Source organism: Oryza glaberrima, chromosome 3 (assembly GCF_000147395.1).
Source record: "Oryza glaberrima chromosome 3, OglaRS2, whole genome shotgun sequence".
Taxonomy (NCBI): Eukaryota; Viridiplantae; Streptophyta; class Magnoliopsida; order Poales; family Poaceae; genus Oryza; species Oryza glaberrima.
Window position 1 is genome coordinate 24,369,981 of NC_068328.1, and position 21,424 is coordinate 24,391,404.

The 21,424-nt window shown below is 43.0% G+C and overlaps 2 protein-coding genes across 3 annotated transcripts; both read left to right on the forward strand.

The window, feature by feature from the left end:
* Nucleotides 1-8,733: 8,733 nt before the first annotated feature.
* LOC127767648 (uncharacterized) lies at nucleotides 8,734-10,211 on the forward strand. The gene is made up of 2 exons (XM_052293052.1): nucleotides 8,734-9,116; nucleotides 10,181-10,211. The coding sequence occupies exons 1-2, from the start codon at nucleotides 8,734-8,736 to the stop codon at nucleotides 10,209-10,211; spliced, it is 414 nt and encodes a 137-aa protein (XP_052149012.1).
* Nucleotides 10,212-14,742: 4,531 nt separating this feature from the next.
* Nucleotides 14,743-19,491, forward strand: LOC127767637 (mediator of RNA polymerase II transcription subunit 19a-like). 2 transcript variants are annotated; one of them, XM_052293037.1, is made up of 7 exons: nucleotides 14,743-14,977; nucleotides 15,689-15,760; nucleotides 16,237-16,523; nucleotides 16,645-16,896; nucleotides 16,986-17,040; nucleotides 17,135-17,293; nucleotides 19,106-19,491. In XM_052293037.1, exons 2-6 carry the CDS (start codon nucleotides 15,715-15,717, stop codon nucleotides 17,155-17,157), a joined length of 663 nt encoding a protein of 220 aa, XP_052148997.1. In that variant the 5' UTR covers nucleotides 14,743-14,977; nucleotides 15,689-15,714; the 3' UTR covers nucleotides 17,158-17,293; nucleotides 19,106-19,491. The 2 variants fall into 2 exon arrangements, with proteins under 2 accessions (XP_052148997.1, XP_052148998.1); XM_052293038.1 differs by having other exon boundaries at nucleotides 14,743-14,885.
* Nucleotides 19,492-21,424: the final 1,933 nt, after the last annotated feature.

A 21,424-nucleotide genomic window follows, 5' to 3' on the forward strand; every position in this document is an offset into this window, starting at 1 on the left:
CCTCCTCCTTCCTAGGCCGGGCTTCCCTTCCTCGGCCCGCTCGGCTCTCTCTCTCCCTCAAGTCTACATTTCCTCCCTAGCCCGTTTTCCCCTCCCCCTCTCTCCGACCGGTGGGCCCCACCTGTCATCTCCTACCTCCAGCTCCATCCCCAACCGCCGCCATGGCCGCCAAATCCTCCCACGTCGCCGCCTCTCCCGCGCGACTCCCTCTCCCACGCGTGCGTGGACGCGGTCGTCGCCCACGTCCGCGCCGTTTCCCCCCACTCTCCCCGCAAAATCCGGCCACGTCGCCGCCGCCCGCATCTCTCTCTCCTCCCACGTCGCCGGCCGGTTTCTACCTCTCTCGGGCTCGATCCCGCCTCCCCTCCCCTATAAAGAGCATCCCCAGGGATTCCTCTCCCGTCTCCCCCTTCTCCCCGAGCCCGCGGCACCTATTCCCGCTCTCCCCACGCGCCCCCCAGCTCCGCCAGCCGCCGGCGTGCTCCAGCCGCGCCGCGCCGCCGCTCCCGTCCACCCCGCACTGCGTCGTCGTCCTCCCCGGCACCGCAGCCGCCGTGCGAACCCCGTCCACCGCCCCTCTTCCCCAATCCACTACCGAAACACTGCCGCCACGCGCACCACCTCTCTCCGTCACCGCTGCCTACTCCAGCCGCACCTCGCCGCCGCCCTAGCCGTCGGCACCCCACGCGACATCCTCCACTGGCTTCGCCATCTCGAGGGCAAGCTCGGCAACCACTCCATTTCCTCAAACCATCGCCGAAACTCCTCTTTCCCCGTACACCCGAGGCCACCGCCATGTTTGTCGCCTCCGGCCGCCGCTCGGCGCCGTTTCTGACCGCCTCACGCCGCCCCACCGCCACCACCGCGTTCGCCGCTCCATGCCGCTCCCCGGCAACCGCTCCGCCGCTCCCAATCGTCGCCGGGCACGTCTTCCCGCGCCTCCCGGGTGAGTCCCGCCGCCAATTCCTCATGTTCGGTCGGCGTCCCTCGCCATGCCGCGACGCCTCTCCCTCCCCTAACTCCCCGCCTCCTTTCCCAGGTCCCTCCGGCCGCCTTTTTCCGCCTCCGGTCGCCGTTCGCCTTCACCCCGGCTGCCGCCGCGACGCATCGCCCGCATCGCCGGCTTCGCCGCGTCCCGCTCTTCCCCGTCCGCCGCCCGGTCACCGCCTTCCGCCACCGGGAGCCCCTCCTCATTGTCGACCTGTGAAGCGCCGCCGCCTCCCTCCGCCGGCTGCTCTCGCCGTCGCCGTGCCCCTCGGTGAGCTCCGCCACCTCCCTCTCCCTCACTGCCTCCGTTTCCTTTCGCCGCTTCCCGCGCTGCGCGCCGCCGCCCTCTGTGGTCGGTCGGGCCAGCCCCGGCTGTGCCCGTGCCCGGCCACCGCTCTCCTCAGCCGCCCGATCGGCTTGGGCCGATCTGGGCCGTCCATCCCGTGGATGGGCGGTGGACCGCCCTTGTGGTCCTGGTCCATGGTGGACCGAGCCCCCTCTCTCGCTGACGTCCGCATAATCATTTCCTTTGTAAAAATAATTGATAATTGCGCAATAAATCGAGTTTAATTATAGAAATCCATTAAAATGGCTCAAAACTTCTAAAATTCATATCTAATTCATTCGAACTCCGAATTGAGCCATTCAACTTGCAAAATTCATCTAAAATTGAGCTCTACATGTCTGTTTAGTTTTTATGTATTGTTCCCTTGGTTTTTTATTAGAGTTTTTTTCCTCGTTTTGCGTGCCAGCATGTAGTTCCATCGTTTCGGAAGATCGCGGTCGCGAGGATAAGAGTTCAGAAGATCAAAGTGAAGAAGCAAGGCAAGTCACACATTCTCCTTGAGCATTTTGATCCTACTTTACAAATGTTTTCCCGTTTGCAAATAAATATGCATGTTTTGCTAATTACATGGGATCAGGGTTTACCTATCTGCTCGCTTGTGCCATGTTTACTTGATATCTGTCTTTTGTCAACCTTGGGTGATAAATCGACTAGCTCATGTTACTTATGTGACCTAGCTAGAACTATATGCTTAGCCATGCTTAATTACCACTAGCTCAGTCGATGGGATAATTGCAGTATTAGACATTCTAGTATCTTGTTGAGCTGCGTGCTCGAGACATCTGGCCATGTTTCATGGTCGTATTTATCCAATTAAAATGCGACTGAATGGTGGGCTGTGGGTGCATGGTTTTGTGAGTCGCACCCATGGCAATTAAGGACCGGTTCACGGGAAACCCTGGAAGACTAACAGTGCTTACCACAAGCGGGAGTGGGTAACTGCTTGATCTGAAGTATAGCTCGACCCTTTCCTAGGCACCGGTGGCGAGGGTGGGCGTGATGGAGTTGGGTCGGCCGGGGTGTCCGGTTGTCCAGCTGCCGGATTCACCGCGGCGCAAGAGGGGACCGCCCACTGCCTTTTGAGGGGTAGGGGTGAAACCTTAGCGTGGTGTGGATGGTTAGGGGAGGGTTATGCGAAGGGTCTCGTCACAATCACTCGACATGGTGACGTGTGCATCATGGGCACATGATGACGCGGTGACATGTCGGTGGGTTTGTCTTGTGGGTACAGTTGTGCACCTCTGGCCAGAGTAAAACTATTCGAATAGTCGTGCCCGCGGTTATGGGCGATCGACCAGATTCACCGTGATTAGTCTCACCCCTAATAAATCGACCCAATGCACTGTAGTTCAGGTGGGTTGGTTGGGCCTGTTCAACGTGGTGTAGCGTTGATCAGTGGAGATTTAATATTACCTTAATTACTCAACTGTTTTACTGTTTTGCTCAATAAAATGATTTACAACCGCATTTATGCAAATAGCCACAAACTGTCCTTGTATCCCCTTGCACGTCTGCATCGTTGGTGTGGCTTGCTGAGTACGGTGGTTGTACTCAGCCTTGCTATTATTCCCCCTTTTCAGAAGTGTAGTGCTTCTGAGCTGAAGACGAAGTTGGAAGACCAAGGCTCAGACCCCAGTTGAGTTTTGCCTGTGGAGTGGAGCTGAAGCCCCGCTAGGATCACCTTTTCCGCTGCTGCTGCTTTTGTTTCGGTGTGAGGACTAAGTGCCTCTTTTGTAAGTATTTTACGCTTTATTTACGTTTGGAACTATATATTACTTGTCGTTTTGTGTACCCTGGCTGGTCCTGGACAGGGAATTAATACACAAAATAGTCTGGAAATTTGGGCTAAATTTCTAGGTGTGACATGGGGGAGGTGGAGGAGTATGGAGGCGGGTCGAGTGGCGGCTCTGGTAGCGTGCGATAACCCCGGAGCGGAGACTGGTCTCGTCGATCGCTGCGACGCTTCCATTGGGCGTCAGGCGCCGCCGCTGGTCCCGCCGGTTGCAGCGACGCTTCCGCCCAGCGCCAAGCTTTGTCCTGCTGCCGTCGTCACCACCACCGGTCGCCGACTCGCGCTCCGTCACTGCCGTCTGCTGGCGCCACCGCCCTAGAGCCCCCTCACCGAGCTCCATCCTGTCGCTGCCTCCTAGAGCCCCTAGAGCATGGCCTGCTGGCGTCTGCTACTTGCTGTCGTCGTCCTGATGGAGCTCCCACAAGCGTAGGGTGGCGCGCTGACGGCCCCCTCGAGCTCTGGCTCGTGTCCCTCGACGCCGCTGCCACTCTACCGCCGTGCTGGCCCCTGCTCGCCGAACTGCCGAATAGGGGGAAAGAGAGATAAGGGGGAGAGAGAGAGGGAGGAGGAAGAAGGGATAGACCCACATGTCAATGGGCCCCACAAAATTTTCCTTTTGTGTGAATGACAATTGGGTCCCACATGTATATTTTTAATTCTAATGCCACCTAAGCGCCACGTCAATGGTAGACTAGGTCAACACTGCCACATAGACGCCATGTCAGCGAAATCGCTCTTCAAAACCGTCAAGGGAGTCAAATTGCACCGGTTTTAATAGTTCGGGGAGTCATCTTATCTGGTTTTGCGGTTGAGGGTCACGGATTAGATTCGGGTCACTTTTAATGGAGTCAAAGTGAACTTATTCCCTCTTTGTGGGCCTTGTATTTGGGCTAGATAGGTGATGGGCCATACATATTAGGTTGTGGTGGGCCTCCATCAAGCAGCAGTCTCATTTTAAAAAGAAGGGCAGAGATAAAAACGACATCTCTGTACCAAAGCAGCAATCTCATTAAAAAAAAGTCAGAGATAAAAACTAACACCTCTATCCTAAGCAACGAACCAAGCAGCATATCTATATCTATATCTATATCTCTATATACCTAATAAAAAAATAAGTAAGGTTTCCGGATTTATTTTCGTCCGTCATCCAGATCACGTTGCCAAAATCCGTTTTACTTCGCTTAATAGTCAGATTGGACCTTTTCTAATCTACTTCAAAACCTCGATTTATATACAATATGTACCGCTCATGTAGCCACCAATCACAACTAGCAGCTTGCCTACTTGGTTAGTGGAGGAAATCTTCAACTTGTCCACCACGGTTTGATTCCCAACATCTCTCCCTTTTTATTACACATATTATTACTTCACCACCTCTCCCTTTTTACACTTATTACACATATTATTACTTCACCACCTCTCCCTTTTTACCTCATATTATTACTTCACCACCTCTCCCTTTTTACCTCTCCCTTTTTACACTTATTACACATATTATTACTTCACCACCTCTCCCTTTTTACCTCTCCTTTTTTACACATATTATTACTTTGCCTCTCTCAGGCTGATTGCTCGGAATAAGTCTACTTTGCGTCCCACATCTCAAATTATATTATTACTTTGTCTCAGAATAAGTCTACCTGCCTCCCACATCTGAATCCTACTCGGAATAAGTCTACTTTGCCTCCCACAACTAAAATCCCTATTATTACTTTTTTGCCTCTCTCAGGTTAGATTGCTCGGAATAAGTCTACTTTGCCCCCCCACATCTCAAATCCTATTATTACTTTGCCTCCCACATTTCAAATCCTACTCGGAATAAGTCTTGCCTCCCACATCTCAAATCCTATTATTACTTTGCCTCTCCTAGGCTAGATTGCTGCGCAATTTTTTTCTCCGCCTACTTTGCCTTCACATCTCAAATCCTATTATTACTTTGCCTCTCGCTAGATCGTTGCGCAATTTTTTTCTCTCCGCCACTAGCACATTAGTGATTCTGAAATCTTATAATAAACCAATTTTTAATTTAGAAATTGAACGTAATTATTTTTTTCTTTCGTCATCTGCAAAACACGACATATTAGAGTCTGCACCATCTATTTGCTCCTCTTTCTTCAACATATATATAGTGATTCTAGAATCTTATAATGAACCAGTTTTTAATTTAAAAATTAAACATATTTTTTTTCTTTTTGTCATCTGCAAAACACGACATATTAGAGTCCGCACCATCTATCGTCCACGCATGAGCCGTGAAAACGATTCGTCTCCACGTAAGTCCGTGTTCGATTTTACAAATTATATCAAACGCTTACCATGCATCCGATGGCTGAAAAATCAAAAGTTTTGCACCTCTTTCTTCAATAGATATTTAGTGATTCTGAAATCTTATAATAAACCAATTTTTAATTTGAAAATTAAACATAATCATTTTTTTTCTTTTCGTCATCTGCAAAAAAAATGACATATTAGAGTTCGCACCATCTATCGTCCACGCATGAGCCATGTAAACGAGTCGTCTCCACACAAGCCCATGTTCGATTTTAGAAATTATATCAGGCGCTTGCCATACAAGAGTTAAGAGAGAACGTGTGTTATGACAATATGAGTATATCAATATGCAATAGTGTTTCTTATCAGTCCTAATTATCATTAGCCCAATGAACAATTTATCTATCTTAGAACATTATTATATACATGTCAACTGTGTATTTATATCATTTAACCCGTCATTATACCCATAGCGAAGCACGGGTATTTTGCTAGTAGAATTTAAAAGAGTAAAGTACTTAAATTGGCGGCTTGGATCCGTGAACTTAAAAATTATTACATGTTTAAATCCGTAAGTTTAGTTTAATGTACCATGTCCTGGTCTAATCGCCCTTTGATCGCTGACCACCAACGTGGCACACCACATAGGCAGCACTTTTGCGCTCAACCCCCTCTGCATAACATTCCGTAAATATAACATATAACATCTTCAAGACACTGTAGTAACTAGAATCCTCCAAAATACACAAACCGGCTTGCTCCCTCGCATTCTTCTCTCAATTCAACGAGGCTTCCCAGGGAGAGCAGCGAGTAGGGTGACCACGGCGAGTCCGGAGACTACAAGACGATGACGAGCTTGGTGAAGCAATGGGAAACCTGAGTGTTGAAGCCACAATTTTGTTGCCTCCCGTCGCGACCTTGCCACCACACCTAGTAGCCTCCCACCATAGCCTCGCCGCACTTTACCGCTCCTCACCACCTAACATCCAAACTCTGGCTGATTTGGGGATTTTTTTTTTTTTGGGGGGGGGGGGGGCTGGCTGATTTGGGGATTTTTTTTTTGGGGGGGGGGGGGGGGGTTGTGGTGGGTTCGGGTTGCTACAGTGTCTCGGGGGGGGGGGGGGGTATAGGCAATATTTGTGAAACGCTGTAATGTGGAGAGGACCGAGTGCAAAAGTGTTGCCTACGTGGCGCACTAGGTTGGCAGTTAATCGCAGTAGTCAAAGGGCTATTGAACCGGGGCATAGTACATTAAACCAAGTTGACCTAAACGTGAAATTTTCAAGTTTACGGATCTAAGTGACATCACCCCACAAGTTTAAGGATTGACCATATATTTTAGTTAATTTAAAATATAAATTGTTTTAGTAGGACTTCTATTTGAAAATATAAATTGTTATATACGTAGATGTAGTCATACCTTTTCATTGGAGCATAGAGTTTGCTATATCCTTAATCGTCTTTTTCTTTTCTTTTAACACTACTGTTTTGTTGATAAATGCAACCATTCAGATGCAAATATTTTCACAACATTTCTTAAATTCTTTTAATACTTGTGTGATATTTTGAATTCTCCTATATATTACTTTGGCTTTCCACCATAGCATTGAATTTTAATTGTCTCAATGGTTATTTTTCTTTAGAAAATGTAGCCATATTATTCTTGTGGAATGATTGAAATATGATGGTACGCCTTGAGACATTATTGGTACTTTCCTAACTATATTCCTGTATGCATTTTCAACTCCAAGGGTGCACTTAGTCTCCAAACTCCATTACGTGAAAATGACTTCACGATTTGTTTCCAAAAATGCATCGTTCGTATGGGCCAAATTTCAGACTAATAAATGAGAGGAATAAAAATAATTCTTTTGTCTAAATTGAACAGCTTTAAATAATGCCTTGTACTGAAGATGCAGGAAACCTCCTGTGATACATTAACTAATGTATCAACCTCATTTTTGAAAGTCAACTAGCTAGGCTGGATAATTAATTAATCTACAACAAAAAAAGAATCATATTCTTCTTCTTATTTACTTCTAGTAATGATATGATTATTTTTACACAATATATATAATAGTTTGCATGAGAAATTCTAAAAGTAAATGCAAAATTTGCTACAGACACCTAAAAAATATGTAATTAGCTGTGGGCCATCGCAAAAACGTGAATTTACCCGAGGACATTCTAAAAGTGTGGTAATTTTCTACAGGACACTGAACGCATTAAAATATAATATCCACCAAATTGATAAGAGAGAAACTAGATCAAAATGACAGTTTTGCCCTATCTTCTTCTGCCTTGCCTCGCCACACCACGCGCACTCTGATGCTCCTATGCTGCCGCGCGGCTGCTGCGTCATGTCTGTTCGCCCCCGTGGCGATGGTGGTGCTCGGGCTCTCCGCGGCGGGCGGCGTCCACCCGGCGCACGTGCATGGCCAAGCCGGGGCGTGACACCACGGACGCCTTCGACGAGCACCTCGAGCTCGCAGTATTGTTCCAATTTATATTATAGCATAGATATGGACGGACAATATAATGTGTTAAAATATATCCATGACCATGTAAACAACTATTGAATCTATATATGCACATAACGCCAAATTGCCATATAATTTTGGTTGATTGTACGTATTCTGATTGATTGCTTATCGATATCTCATCCGTCCGATAGTCATATATACCGATTTTGACAACGCTACGGTGGCCACAGTATATATCGTATTTATTTTTCTTGAGCAGTATGGCAGGGGAAAAAATAATCAATTTTTCAGGCATTTCTTTGATTAGAGAGCTGTTGAAAAAATAAGGATTAGAGAGTGGATTAATATAGTACTACCTCCGTCCCAATTTAAGTAAAGTTGTAAGTTTCCAGTGTCCACATTTAACCGTTCGTCTTATTTACAAAAATTATAAAAAAATAAAAAAAATCACACATAAAATACTATTTATGTTTTATCATCAAATAACAACAAAAACTAATCTAAATTTTTTTTAAAGAAGACGGACGGTTAAACGTTAAATATAAACAGTACAAAACTCCACTCTTTTTGGGACGAAGGTAGTAGCTTGTAGAAATGGAAGAATCAATTTCAACAACAGCGACTGAAGAGGCAGGTCGGGTCATGCATTCAATTAATTATTAGAGTTATTATTCATGTTTTGGCACGTGCGTGGCTACTCGATCGATCTCCCTATTTATACCCCGGGCGATCGACCGACGACGATATAGTACAAAATTATATCGATCGATCAGCAAACTAATCATTGATCTTCAAGAGATTATTTCTACTTATATATCTCTCGATCTTCACAAATTACACATACGATATAGTATATGGCTCTTCTTTGCAGTGAGCTGCAGGTCAGGGCAATGGTGGTGATCGCCGCCGTGATGCTGGCGGCAGCGGCGCCGGCAGCGGCGCCGGCGGGGACGACGTGCGAGCAGCTGGAGTCGGTGGCGAGGTCTTGCACCGGGTACCTGAAGAGAAGCCTGATTTTCCTGAACGACGCGTGCTGCGACGGCGCCGAGAGCGTGTACGATGCCCTGACGACGGACGCCGCCGTCGACCTCGGCTTCGTGTGCCGCTGCCTGAGGGGCTTCGTCATCAGCGAGTCGCTTCGCCCTTACCTCTACAGGGTCGCCAATCTGCCTCGCCTGTGCCGCTTCAAGGATCGGGGCCCCATCCCATACAACAACTCCACTATCCACGACTGCAGGTATACGTCCCACCGAGTTGATTATACTTTCGTTTTAAAAAAGGCACGATCTTTAAAAAAAACTTTAACTATTATTTTTTATTATAATATATATATAAATGTTAACAGATATATGATTTTATTGAAGTATTTTTTAATACTAATCTATACATGATAAATATTTTAGAAATGATTCATAACCAAAGATTTTAAAGTTTGACCTCCACCATTGTCTAAAACGACGAGTATTATTAGCCTAGAGGGAGTAGCTTATAAGGTTAGCCGACAAAATCATATTTACTGGCGGTTTTCATGCTTTTTTTTTTGGCGGGTTGTGCCTGCAAAACCAACATAGGACTGTAATTACTATAGTAAAACGTCGTTAATTTACTTGCATGGTGCATTTTGAACCTATTATGTACTCCCTTCATCCAAGCCCTATTCCTTTTATCTCACCAGGACCAATAAGTAATTAACTCATCCCACCATATGACAAAACTAATGAACATACAACTAATAATAAGTCCTAGGATGATTTATCGGGTTCCAATCAATAATTTGATAGCACATAGTGATTATACATAGAACTTAGACTTTTGGAAAAATCAAAAAATAAAATACTAGGAATTATACTTTTGGAATTGCTAAAAAACAATCGCAAGTTGTTTGGATAAAAACTTTCAAATATAATTATAATATAGTTGTTGTACTTACTGCACCATAGTTACATTGTAACTATACTGTAAATATATTGTAATCTCTATATAAGTTAGATATAAAGTTACATGTATTATTTTAATACTTATATACAAGTTATATTATAGTAATAGTATAGTTATAGTGGAATTATATTACAATTATAGTATAGTTAGATTTAAAAGTTTTTTCTTTAAAAACCTTGTGGCAGTTTTTAAAGATAGTTCCAGACTTTTGAATGGAGGGAGTACAAACTAAGCAAATTATTGCGTTCAATTGAAAGTTTTTGCAAGCTATTGCACCTATTTTTTACCCGCCACATGAGTTTGCATCGTAAATGTAATTTAATTGTTAACTAATTATACACTTTCATGTTTCAATGCATGCAGGTTCAGTGGTACCACACGTCACTCGCTCTAATTGTAACACGCTAAGAGCAAATTTAATAGTATACCCCACTACTAGCTCTAAATCATTTATAGCCAATATAATAGCCAATTCATACAATAGTTGCTTACTATACTATTAATATCTGGTCTCACCTATCATACACACATTATGTCTTGGAGCCCGTGCTGCAGCTGGCTACAGATCTGTAGCCCGCTGCTTTTCTCTCTCTTTCTTTATCTATTTAAAATATGTTTATAGCTGGCTTATAGCCTGCTATTGTACCTGCTTTAAGTGTACTTAATTTCGATAGAAATAAATATATATACTCCATGGAGTATTATGTATGCATGCCTTCACTATATAATTATTATAAATAGTGAATGAAATATATAACAATGCTACGGTGTTGGAGGACAGGTAGAGGGATGAATCAAGGCAACGGATGTTTGACCATCTTGCGTGGGGCGTGCCAGATAGGGCCGTCGACTGCTGACCTCTAGTCGAAGGTGGGAAAAACCGAAGTGGCGAGCTTGGGGCGAAACCGCATAGGGTTTCTAGCCGACGGTGGGAGAGTTGGGGATACCAACGGGACATCTCGATTTGGTGCATGCTAAATTGTGATTGCAGAAGAAATTGGGAGTGAGAGCGATTCCTAACTCGTGGAGAGCAAAATTAACGGAGAAGGGAATGCCGATTTCTTTTTGGAAAAGAAAAAGAACCGTTGGAGGCTAAAATTTCATGAAAACCTAAAATGTTGTGTAAATGTCACAAATAGAAATTTAGCCAAATTTTCAAACTATTTTGTATATAAATTTCTGTCAAAAATTAAGTTAGGGTACACAAACGACAAATCAATATATAGATCCAAACATAAATAAAGCGTAAATAATGATAGAAGAGGCACTTAGTACTCACACTAAAAAGAGAAAACAGTAGCGGAAAAGGGGATAATTCTATCGGGGCTTCAGTTCCACTTTGTCATGGTTACGGATAAGGCATACTTCATATCCTACGACTTATGGAATATACGAGTATGGTATACCTTCACATACATGGGTTGTTTCTATATGCGTTGTAGGAATCTGTTACGAATTATGGAAAATATCTCTACGAGTTGGGTGATTTACAAAGTCCTACTCGGAGGGGATATAGTTTATATTATATTGTACGTGATCTAATGTCTCCGAGTTTTACTTGGAGAACAAGATGATCCACGGTATAAAAGGGGCCCACTGGGGAGGGGTGCAAGGCATCAAATCCCATCGGCAACACACCCACCATAGTCTACGAAGTCGGAGTTCACAGAGCCAAGTCGCTGGGAGATCTTGTCGAATACATCGACTACGATCTCGTTGGTATCATCGAATTCGTATGCTTCCATTGTATTTTGTGGTTTTTCATATTAATCCCATATAAACTGAATTAGGACTTTTACCTGATAAGGGGCCTGAACCAGTATAGTTCTTGTCTTCTGTTTGCTTTATGTCGTATCACGTAGATCCTCGTTCCAACGTACCCCAATACCCTAATCATCCGGTCTATGAGTATCACTCGGCGACACATTCTACAAGCAAAATTCAACAAGTCTTGGTTTTTTAACTTCGTATTTAGCACAGATGCACTAAACTTCCGAGTACAACCACCATACTCGGTAAGCTACACCAATGACGCGGACATGCAAGAGAGACAAAGAGAGATTTATGACTAATTGCATAAAGACAGTTGTAAATATTTATGGACTAAAACATTAAAATAGTTGATTAATTAAGTTAAGATTAACTGTAGCTATGGCGTGCACGGGAGATAGTTCAGCCAGTGTTTCACTTATTGCGCGGTAACCGCGTGATTACCGTGGTTACCGCGCTTACCGTGGGTACGGTAGGGGAAACCGGTGATATGGTTTGAATGAATTTTGACCAAATTCAAAATTCCGGAAAAAAGTTGAAAAAAAATCATAGATGTAGTTCTTGATTTGTACTTGCCAATGATGAAGAAATTTTTTGAAATAGAGTAAGCTAGATTTAAATTTGAGGGCAAAACCGAAAAACGTTTATAAATTGGAAAAAGGAAGACAATATTGGGCCTTAAGTATTCTACATATTCTTCCAATTATTCTCAAATTAGTAGTTTTCTACACATATTCATCCGTATTTTTTATTTTTTTTCCCTATTTGTTTTACATTTACATGATTTTAGCTACACAGCCTGCGATAACCGCGCGGTAACTGCGGTGAAACCGTGAAACCACCGAGTTTTGAATTTGAATTTTTGGATGTGATTTTTGTGCGATTTTTGGTGTTTACCGCGTGGTTATCACGGTTATCGTGCTACCGTGAGGTGGTGACAACCTCGGCAAAAACGATAAGGTAAACCTTGAGGGCTGGAGGAGGAAGACTGCACAGCCGGGTAGGCCCCATGCGACAGAGAGGAGGGACAAAAGAGATGCTTGGTGGACTTTCGCAACAAGGTGGCCAACGCAGCTGCTGGGCCGAGGGGGAATGGAGCAGGCCAGCGGTGAGAGGAAAAGGGGAATGGGCCGGATCTGGCCCAATACTTAGGAAGGGATTTTAATTTCGTTTTTAATTTTTTTTAAAAAAAATGCTGAAATGATGTTTCATTTGTTAAAAGTACATCCGATGCTCAAATAATTTTTTTAAAAAATCCTGAAAAATACTTGGACAACGAAAGTATTTAAAAATTCTATGCTCAATTTGATGTTCAAATTTTCATAGATTTTTATTTAAACACTTTCTTTAATTATTAAATAATTTCTAGAAATTCATTTTACACAACAATTTATATTTAGTTGAATTTTAGGGTGTGACACCCGACCCTGCGAAGATGGGGGAGGCAACGAGGCAGCCGAGAGCAGCGTCGAACAGCAATGAACGACGCCCGAAGGTGGTGGAATGGCGGCGGAGCTCTGGTGGCCGGCGGAGAGGGCGCGTAGATGGGTTTCTAGCTTCGGGAGGTTGCGGCCAAGCTAGCCCTCGACGTGGCAGAGCCTATGAAGCAAACGGCGAAGTGCGACGGCGGCTAGGGCGGCGGTGGCACGCGACCGGAGTACAGTGGTGAGCGGCGGGAAGAGAGAGCTGCGCAGAGAGGAGGTTTGGGCATGACGAGTTCGGGTGAGTAAGGAAAACGGATGAGGGGATCACGGGGATGGGTTTATATGCTCGGGAGGCGGTGAGGAGGGTGGGGAATGGCGGATTTGAGGGGGGGGGGGGGAGGGGGAGTGGGGATGGCGGCTTGGGGAAAAAGGCACGAACGAGCGTCAGATTTTTTTTTTGGGAGAAATGGGCCAGTGGGGCGCGGGAAGGTGGGCAACAACTTAGGGCTATGCACGCGTGGAAAAGTCAGACACAGGTAGGGAGATGTGGGGTGTGGCCGGCAGTTGTTGCTCCACCGGCTAGAGGAAGAAGAAGGGCTCGACAGGTGGGCCCCAGCTATCGGTGGCATGGGAGAGAGCTAGATAGGAGGGAGGCGAAATAGACTTCTAAAGAGAGGGGAGAGGCTAGAGGGTCAGGCCGTGTGGGAGAGAGAGAGATTGGAAGACCGGCCTAAGAGAGGGATTTGGGGACGGTGGGCCGTGAGGGAGGGGAAGCAGACTTGGGCCGAAAATGGCCATAGAGAAAGGAGGGGATTTTTCAGTTTAAATAATTGATGAAATGAACTTTGTATTATTAAAATTTTTTAGGAAATTTCAAAGAGTATTTTAGGACATGGAGAATATTACAAATTATTCTCAGCCATGACTTTTAAAGGAAATTTTATTTTCCACATTTACTTCACTTGATAAATTGGTTTGAATTTTAATATAATTTCTACAAAGAATTTAACCGAAAGAAAATCAGGGCATGACATATGAGGAAAGGAGATCGGAAGAATCGAGAAAGCCAGGAGCTCAGGCAGAGGAATCGATGGTGGATGCTCATCGACATAGGCCTGCACGGTGGCGTCGTAGTGTGGCCGGTCCCACTTGTGAGCACAGTCACTAAGCATTGTTGGTCATTGTGAGCTCACTGAGTCGGGGCGAAGGAAGTAGGAAGTGAAGGGCCACGATGGTGCTTGACGAGTAGGAAGAGGAATGTGCCATTGGAGTACGGAGGATTCGCTAGAGCTTTGCCGAAGTTTGTGCAACAAGATGCAACGGACTTTGTTTATATTTTTTTCTTGGTATATATTAAATTTGGGCTAACTGGCCTCCACACATCCCACATAATCTAATCGTGCCAGGCTAACATGACATGACCTGACATCTTATTAAGTCGTGCTTGAGCTCCAGCTTCTGCACATGGGCCTACACGGCACAACCCGTTCGGTGAGCCGTGCCTAATTACCCAATGCCTAAATGTACATATTATTTATTCACCATCTCAACCCTATAATAAAATAAAATAAAAATCCATCGTCCCAAAAATCCAATCTGAAAGGCTACATTTGAAAAATAAGATTAGGACTGATGGGTCTATTTTTCAGATTTCCAGGGTGGGGATGGGATGTGCTCATGTGCATTGAGTTCTAGGCGAAATCACTAAATTACCCTCGCCATTTTGACGCCTCTGTCGTGGGTGAGTGAGTTATCCTGATAGAGGAGGCCTCCTCGTCATTTTGCCCCCTTGCCCACCGCTGCCGCCTCCGGCGATCCCCATCCATCCGGCGAGCGAGCAGGGCGCCGTTGTTCTTCCTGCCACATCCATCCTGGTGAGCACATCCTCCGCCACCGCCGACCCCCAACCATCGCGCGAGCGAGCGAGCGAGCGACCGTCGCTCGTCCTGCTGCTTCCGCCACATCGGTGACGCACATCCTCTTTCCCATCTCTCTCTCTCTCTCTCTCCACCCACGCACTCTTTTCTCGAATTTGCGTTAACCCTAGCTTCTGTTCTAGAAATTTGCCTTAACCTTAATACTAATAACAGTTTGATGGTTCCCAAAAAGGTTTCGGGGTTCAACTGAACCCCCCGTCCCATGTTAGATCCGCCACTGCTTGGGTATGCATATATGCTTATTGTTGTATATATAGTTGAAACTTGAAATACCATTATGGTGATATTCAAATCCAACTGAAATAGATTAATTTGAGCGAATTCATTTTTGCTACCGATATGATTCGTATTCAACATACATACTATTCGTACTCGAGTCCCACTAAACTTATGGAAATGGTAATGGTTTGACCATTATATGGATTGAATCTGACTTGGTCACACCCCTAGTTGTGACTTCATTTTGAAGGATTGTGTATTTGTCTGAGAGACCAACATCATGAACATTTTCTCTTATAACGCATAATTAAGCAACAACTAGATGTACAAATATGACCTTTTGTATGGAAAGAAAGCCTTTTATCCATACTAAAATTTTGTTATGTCAAATTAGTCTCCTCTATTCATAGTGTTGGGTTTAGTTATTTCCAGTCTTAGTACATTTATCTTGAATGTGGCAATTAACTTCACTTCTGTTTACTGGGTTGCTCATTGTGTGCTTTTGTCAAACTAATTCTTAGGTGGACCGTGGACATGCACACTACAAATGTCAGGGTTTAATCGGATGGGTTCTGATGGCAATTTTGGCAAAGGTGAGCTTTTAGTTGCTTTTTTAACATGAGTGGGTCTCCACATGTATATGGATATGCATCCATATGCGTTGAGATATGAAGCAAACTTTCAAAACTGAAGCCAACATCTCATACTAATTTTTTATATCATTGCACAAATCTTAGTGCACATTGGGTGCATAGGAATAAGGTAGTGCATGGACATCCATATAAAAATATATATATTTGTGGAGTTATATTTACCAATTTTAATTTATATTCTTTTAATGCTTACTAGCAAAGGAAAAAAGTGTAGGCTATCTCTGTGTCTACCATGTTGAACAGATTTGAAATAAGATTTAGTATTTAGATAAATCGGATAAATACATAAGTGAATGAATGAAAGAAGCATATGCCTTATGGTAGTTTTGATCAGGCTGCCACTCAATCACATAGCCATCTAGTGCTATCACTGTTTTGCATGCAAAAAAATATATCGTTTGCTTTTGGTATTTCAGGTCCACGGGAGCTCACTGGTGCTGTTGACTTAATTAGCCGTTACAAGCTCCTGAACCATCATAGTTTCTTTTGCAAGAAACCTTTGCCACTGGCAATTTCCGATACAAATTATCTTCACAATGTTGTGGGAGACACAGAAATACGTAAAGGGGAAGGAATGGAGCTTGATCAACTCTTTCAGGATGCATACCTAAGGGAGAAGACCTCTTACATTCAACCCTTTGACATGGAAACACTTGGACAAGCATTTCAGCTGCGAGAAACAGCACCAATAGATTTGCCTTCTGTAATATCTCTCTCTTAAGAGCATATATTTTATTTCTTGCAATTTGTCTTCTGTTAAGAACATTTACTTCATTTGCTGCAATTACTCTTTCTTCTTATCGCAACGCTGTTGTATTCACCAGGCTGAAAAAGGTACACCAACTATATCGGGTAAATCAAAGATCAAGTCCAAAGACAAAGTAAAGAAGCATAAAAGGCACAAGGAGAAAGACAAGGACAAGTACAAGGATCAGAAGAAGCACAAACATCGCCATAAAGATCGGAGTAAAGATAAAGAAAAAGAAAAAGAAAAAGAAAAGGAAAAAGAAAAGAAGAAGGATAAGAGTGCGCATCACGATTCAGGAGCTGATCGCTCCAAAAAACATCATGAGAAGGTTGTTCTATCTACCCTGCTTGATGCAAAAGTCAGCCTACCTGATTCACACTTTGTCATGTGCTCTAAAATTTTGATGAATTATTTCAGAAGAGGAAGCAAGAGGGATTGGAAGATTTGGCAAGTGGTCATAACCCCAAGAAAGGTAAGTGAACATTTGTTCAGTAATGTATTACTGCCTGTTGCGCTTATGCTTCGTTAACATTTTTGTCCTTGTTACCCTTGTTGATCTATGACAGTACAAAAGCGCAAAAATCAATGAAATGAGCAATGGGTTTCATTAGTTCTCATGCAAGATATGACAAGTTTGTTTCTGGTTAGCCTTGTAATGTGACTCCGTGTTGAATGCTGTCAAAGGTAGCTTTGAAGTTCTTGCTTGGCAATATCACTTCCCGAAGGTATATGCTCTTGAACTTCTATTATTTATTTATTTTATTGAGCTATGCATCCTGACTTCCTGAATGACTTGCTAAATTGCTATATATAGTGATGGATGCATAACTTGAATATTTTGTGTTTTTGTTGGATCTTATCAAGTCGTGTGATTAGTCGTAAAGTCGGTCCCACACTACTAGAGGGCCATGACTTGACCAAATAGCAAGTCGTGTGATTAGTCGAGGTTAGTTGTAGATTAGTCGTAAAGTCAGTCTAGGTGGGCGACCTGTTCACAGATAGAGTGTTCATTGTTGGCCCATGGATTTGGCAGGCAGTGAAAACATGGGATGGGCCTAGCTCATTAGGTGAAGGGATACTATAGCAACAAACCTAGCCCCCACTACCCCTGCCAGCATTGAGCAATGAGCAGAGAGGAGCACCCAGGGGTATCTCAAGGCCAGGGGCGAGAGGAGTGCCACCAAATCAACTTCCTCCCCTGCTCTAGCATCTCCTCCAATCAGTGGTGGAGCCAGAAATTTTCTTGAGCCTGGCAAGCCTAACAAGAGATAAAAACTATATCTAGAAAATTGTACCATTTATCATAGACAAAAGTAAAGTTGATTGTTGCCGAGTTACAATTTATCAATGAAATGAAATGTTGGTTGTTTATTGTCAATGAGTTAGGGCTACTATACATGAGGAAAGCAAGATTAGGTATGTGGTACAATTCTTTGCTTGGGCTTATGTTTAAAGACATGATGGTTTTTCCCTTGCTTTGCTTGTTTGTTGGCTAGTCATCTAATTAACCTTCATTGGAACCAGGAAGCAAGGTAATTAGGTAAACAATTAATGAGTAAATGGTGTTTATGCCGTGGCGCAATGTGTTTTTTGCTGCGTGGAAGTTTATTCGAAACTTTAGCTAATTCTATTGTATTTACTGTGCATATTGGATCATTGTGTTTTGCTGGTAGATTGTATCCTTGATCTAATTATAATGTGCTGGGTGCTGGGGTAGGTTTCTGATATCAACAGTTGTAGCAGACCAATTAATTGTTCACATGATGATCTATTCTCTTGTCCGTAGGAACAAACCAATTTAGTATCTTTTAGGGTTTTAGGTCTTTTAGCTTGTTTCAGTATAGTTTTTCATGTCAACTAGACTTGTCATCAGCTTATCAGGCATTTATTTGTTCAAGTTTCTGGCTAGTTCCATCACCTAATGAAACGAGGTTTTTTTTTTTTTTTTTTTGAAAAATAGCTTTAAGCATTCTTCTGCATGCATCAATATAGTTCACTTATACAATGCCATAAAGTGGTGTGAACAGAACAGAATGTGAGTACATGTATTAGATTGTTTCTAGTCAGTCAGTTGTGGCTTATTCTACCCTAATCAAGTAGAATCGGAATATTTTAGTTTATTTCATGCAACCCCCTGTCTGTACTGTCAAATAGAACCGAGATTCATTCCGTGAGTTTCTACAGACTAAAAAAGATCCCCATGACAACATGACAATAATAATGAGAAAATGACAATATGACATTGTACTAACTTAAACTTTTGGAGGGATATTGTTGGGCATTTCGATCCTTTGTTTACACTTTTTTTTTACAAGAATATCAGTAACACTCATCTTTTAGGCTTTTAAAAGATTTGTTGCAAAGTCCACAACGTCCTTTACCATCTTTCTGCTTGTAAGCTGTTGCAACCACCATCGCTGGAAACAATGCCATCGATTTATGGAAATACATTATAAATTTGTAATTGAGAAAGCACGTTTTTTAGTAGCAGGTACTATCTGCCTACTCATCTAATGCATTCCTGCTTTTTTTCTTAGGTACTATGCAGCTACTTGTAACTGAAATTTTATACCAAGCTGGTGAGAAGCACAAAGATTGCTGTTACGTTGGATTATGATGTACAGCAGTTCTGACGAAACTTAGAACTTATCACACGGAATCGTTGAACTTGTAATTTCAGCTTTATGCTCGCTAGCAATTCTTCAGTATGTCATGTCTTGTATTTTAGATGAAAACCGGGTTCGTTGTCAAGCCGCATTACACGCCCAAATACTACAGAACCCAATAGATACTTGGTATTTATCCACGATCCAGCAAAAACTATGTTGGTGATGAACACAAGGAACTACTACGTTGTATCTTCTGTATCAGTATTGTTTGACACTTGGCAGCAATATAATTGAAGAATAAAGTCATGGATCAACGTACGGCAGGGAACTGCTTAATTAGCAAAAATCAAAATCATAGCATGAACTGCTTATCCCTGCCACTTCTTCTATTGTTCTAGTTGCTATGTTAGTTGCAATCAGGATGAACTTCTTCTATTGTTACCATGCTTGCGCCAGAAATAGAATTTTTTAGGTGAGCCATCCATCTGTTAGAAAGCAGAATCATAGGAATTTTGAGGTGTTGGATCCCTGCAGAGAATTTTTCTTAAGAGACATTCATCATCTCATCTTAATTCTTGCGGGTATTTTTCTTGTAGAGTTTTATTGCGTTTTTAGCTCCTGCGAGAATGGAGGAATTAAGGGAGCACAGCTTGCGTTTTTAGTTCAAGTACGAATTCAGAGAACATAACAATTCGTTTGTTAAATTTGCTTCACGCCAGAGATACTCCAACAAGGCTGAACATCGTGATAGACTGATAGGTCTTAATTTTCATATAATAATACATTGATAGGTGTTTATAAAGTATCAGTATTGTTTGGGACGAAAAAACAGCAGCAAGAGAGACTCCTACTCCACTATATTAAAATTATATAAAAAATGACAGTATTTATCCAGAAGATTACAAGATCAGAATTTACAAAGGACTTGTACCAATCAAGTCATGTATTTTCTTCACTTGTTCAGTCCACATTGCCACATTAGAGGCAAATAACCAAAGTCTTGCATTGCCATCCTCGAGTCAGCCATGTGCCCATGTCACTAGTTGGCCACTCACCCTCTCAACACCCAGCTAATAAACAACCCTCCCTAATGATGATCGAACACCCCTGCCCTGATTAATTTATAAATGCTACTAGTTAATTAGACAATCTTGCCTAAGATTCACAGGATTCCACTTAGATATAAGCGATGCTTGCTCTATCCCTGTAGGGCTCTTAGGTGATCCATCATACACCCTCTGCATGGCTTGTCTCCCTACCAAAGCAGCGGGAATATTGGCGTCCATGTCCCTCTCCCTCTCATCCATCTCCAGCTTTTCTTGTCGTTAGATGGAAGCCATTATTATTCCATTTGATTAACACCGTATGCATGATTGGATTAGTTTAACACTGCTACTGATGCTATAGTCTAGCTGCTAGTGTCAAGATTTCATGTGATTTTTTTTTAACCTGTTGTTATGATCTATACCTACCTACCTGCAGCTGATCACCGTGTAATATGACTACTACTAGCAATTAGCATTCCAAAGTTACTGCGTGATCTGTGCCTGATCTGTTCTTTATGAGTTGTGTCAGTGAAGGTTGTCGGTATCTTTTCTTTGTGGACAGAGAGAGAGAGAGAGAGAGAGAGAGAGAGAGAGAATTGGGCTATGTAGAACAGGCAGAAGAACAGTGATCGATGCAGCTCCAGGCATCAGGTTCAGGGCTGTCGATCTGGAGACTCCTGTTCAGAAATCAAGGGCATCTTTTCTCACCTCATCACCTGTGCATTCAGATTGACTCCTGGACTTTCACTTTCAGCAGTGAAGTAGTAATTAAATGATGATAAGCTCATGATTATATTACTTCAGATGACTGTTGTCTTGGCATAGTTAGCTGAATGGTCCCAAACAGTGAGGCTAAACTAGGATCAATACCCGGTTTCAGTAAGTTTTCTATCAGATCTTGACTATACCTGACTGAAAACGGCAAAACGTCCATGGTCACTTACTTCTAAGAAAAGTTTAAGGTTATTCAATCAGCACAGCACATTGATTAGATTTTGTATACATTCAGAAGCTGAGCTGGTTTCTTCTGTTTCAGAGTCCCAACAGAATATTAGAGGGACAGACCAGACAGTGGTCCATTAAGCAGAAGAACAGAGTGCATATAATTCTGCATCTTGAACAACTGAACCATGGGCCCATCAATGCCAACAAATTGTAGTGTCATGAAAATTAGATCATATAATATATATTTATATTCCCT

Bases quoted from the DNA above. Each gene is read 5' to 3' on its own strand.
- LOC127767648 (XM_052293052.1), top strand. From the start codon at position 8,734: ATGGCTCTTCTTTGCAGTGAGCTGCAGGTCAGGGCAATGGTGGTGATC. The intron at 9,117-10,180 runs GTATACGTCCCA...CAATGCATGCAG, and splicing joins TCCACTATCCACGACTGCAG to GTTCAGTGGTACCACACGTC.
- LOC127767637 (XM_052293037.1), top strand. From the start codon at position 15,715: ATGTCAGGGTTTAATCGGATGGGTTCTGATGGCAATTTTGGCAAAG. The intron at 15,761-16,236 runs GTGAGCTTTTAG...TTGGTATTTCAG, and splicing joins TGATGGCAATTTTGGCAAAG to GTCCACGGGAGCTCACTGGT. The intron at 17,041-17,134 runs GTAAGTGAACAT...GATCTATGACAG, and splicing joins TGGTCATAACCCCAAGAAAG to TACAAAAGCGCAAAAATCAA.